At 33.0% G+C, this 2,500-nt stretch overlaps 1 protein-coding gene across 18 annotated transcripts in view; it reads left to right on the plus strand.

The window, feature by feature from the left end:
* Positions 1-2,500, plus strand: part of LOC122267642 (uncharacterized) — a 36,793-nt gene that overhangs the window by 26,025 nt on the left and 8,268 nt on the right. For 8 of the 18 annotated variants that reach the window (XM_086554547.1, XM_086554545.1, XM_086554549.1 and 5 more), the window contains one exon: positions 1,744-1,885. The exons of 5 other annotated variants lie outside the window; for them this stretch is intronic. In XM_086554547.1, coding sequence (XP_086410673.1) covers positions 1,744-1,830 — 87 coding nt within the window. In that variant the 3' untranslated portion in view covers positions 1,831-1,885. Of the gene's footprint in view, positions 1-886; positions 1,012-1,743; positions 1,886-2,500 lie in introns of those variants that run through there. 5 more of the 18 variants (XM_043037749.2, XM_086554555.1, XM_086554550.1 and 2 more) reach the window with 3 other exon arrangements.

The raw sequence follows: 2,500 nt of genomic DNA on the forward strand, positions 1-2,500 counted from the left end.
TACAATCTGTTGCTATTTATCTGTTGTTTTCTTTGCTGCTAATACTAAACTCCTGTCATCACTGCAACATGACAGATCATTGATATGTATGACACAAAGTCCTCAAGATTATTATCACATAAAATTAACATTTCTTATTGTGCAGTGTTGGGGTCTCTATACTATATGTTTGGTCTTGCATACATGTTTGTGTATATATGCATAAGTGTGCATATATTGTATATATATATCTGGTATTTTGGTTTTGCCTTTTTTACTTCCACATCTTTCTCTTTGCTTATCCATACTCTTGTCCAGTCTTCTACATTATATCTAATAACATCAAATAAAAGAACAGTTTGGAAAAAAAACAATATAATAATTGCATAATAGACATGCTTTCTTATCTGCCTTTCATCTGGATATAAGTCGTCCGTTACATGAACTCATCATACAAATATTTGAGAAGTACGATAGTGAAACACGTTACCGTGTTTCCTTTGCCATTTGCTCGGTCTGGAAAGGAGTATATTAATTTTCAAAAGAACTTTGAATCCCTATTTAGATTTAGGATTTTTGCTCAGTCATTCGTATCACTGTTCAGATTTTTATCTTTCACTTAGGTATGATATTCATGTAATAGATTGACTTCAGAGAATTAGCCTGCTTTGCCAATGTCACATCACAAGACATTTCTCTGGTAATTAAATGTATCATATTTTAAAGGTCAGCCCTTTTCTCTTTCTGATATCCTCTCAAATAGTTTTTCTTCTTTTTTTCTTCTTCTTAGTAAGGTGATGGTAGAATTCTTTTTCCTCCACCTTCTCCTGTTCCCTTTTCTTGTGTAAATAGTTTTGGTACAAGTCTTTAATAAAGGTCTATTGATAATGGTTTATCTCTCCCTCAGAGGCCCTCATACCTATGGTTCTGACATTGTGGCTCATCCGATCACCACCATTTCCATCTCAACAGCCCATCCATGACTGCTTCTTGAATATCACACTTGAGAAATCAAGCAGGTCTCTGTCAGAGGTCAAGGAATTTTTTTTTTTTTTTAAGAAAGCCAAAATACTCTTCCCCCCCTTCTGAAACTTGACTAAATGTTTGATCTTGGCTTGCACTTAAAAAAAAAAAAGTACACTCAACAAAAAGCAAAAGAGAGAACTTTTGTATTTATTTATGAGTGTAAAAGATGATGATGATAATAATAATAATAATGGTCTGCACGTGGAGGAACAAAAGGTTCCTGTTTGAAAGGGATCCAGGCATAGGAAAAGATATGCGCCTTTTGATCACATAGTTGATTCTGGCATTGTCTAGAACTCCTGCTTATCCTTGTTCATAACCTTTGCATTTACACTGTTAGTGACATGCCTCATAAGACAGTATGTTCAGAAAGTATGAGTTTTGTGAGGATACTATGTACCCTTAGCTTGCAAGTGCTGGTATATATTCCACTTTTTTTTTTCTAATGTTCTGATACAATTTCGTGTATTATTTAATGACTCATGGTATATGAATGTTACTGTGATAACTCTTTTTCTTTTTTCTTTGATTTTCCTTTCTCCTTTTTTTTTCTTTGTAGTAAGTCTTCTAGAAATGACCTTGACAAAGAGAAAAAACAAAACGAAAAACAAAACAAAAAAAAATTGCTTTGTCTCATAACCAAGAAATTTCAATAAATGTGTACACTTGATATTTTTTTTTTTCTTTGAAGTATATTGCAAAGGGGATAGACTAGTTTGCTTATTTATTCATTCACAGTCTCTTTTGCAGGAAGAGGAAGACAAAGATCTTGGAGATTTTGAGAAGAATTGGAAGTTTGATTTTGATGAAGGTGAAAAGGAATAATTCAGGATAGAATGACCACGAGGGAATTTTGCAATTTTATACAAAGAGATAACAGGTGGGGAGCAAATTTTGTCTGTTATCATGGATTTCCAAGAAGGTGATTTATATTAAGCTATAAATAGGGTAATTTAATCAGTACTTCTGCATTCACATTGTATTGGGATAGGCAAGTTTGGCCTACATGAATATGTAAGCTGTTTGTGAGCTTGTGTGCATGCCATTCTGTGCATTTGTATACATACAGATGCGAATGGGCATGTACGTGGGTAAAAGTGAGTGTGAATGTTATCTTTACCTGTCACACTGTGTCAGAAATATAGCATTATATCCTTATAATATTCATTCCTTATTACAAATTAGAGGAGATGAGAAATGTAGAAATCAAGAATCATAATGTCATGTATTTATTATCAGGAAATCTATATGGCTCATCCTGTTCATTTATTTGTTTGTAATTTTTATTGCCAGAGCTTTAAGAAGTACAATGTATTTGGAATTTTAAAGGTGTTTTGTGGAAACCTTTGGTTATTTCTTCTGCCTCAGAATTATTAAGGAAATATTTATAAATATGATTATGGTTAGATTGTCTAGAGGACTAATAGATCACTCCATTCCATCAAAAATAAGAATTGCTTGAATGGCAGTACAAATGACACTAGGGGCAATAAAG

The sequence above is a fragment of the Penaeus japonicus genome, unplaced genomic scaffold, assembly GCF_977035675.1.
Source record: "Penaeus japonicus unplaced genomic scaffold, GWHDUDI00000001_assembly GWHDUDI00000029, whole genome shotgun sequence".
NCBI classification, from domain to species: domain Eukaryota; kingdom Metazoa; phylum Arthropoda; class Malacostraca; order Decapoda; family Penaeidae; genus Penaeus; species Penaeus japonicus.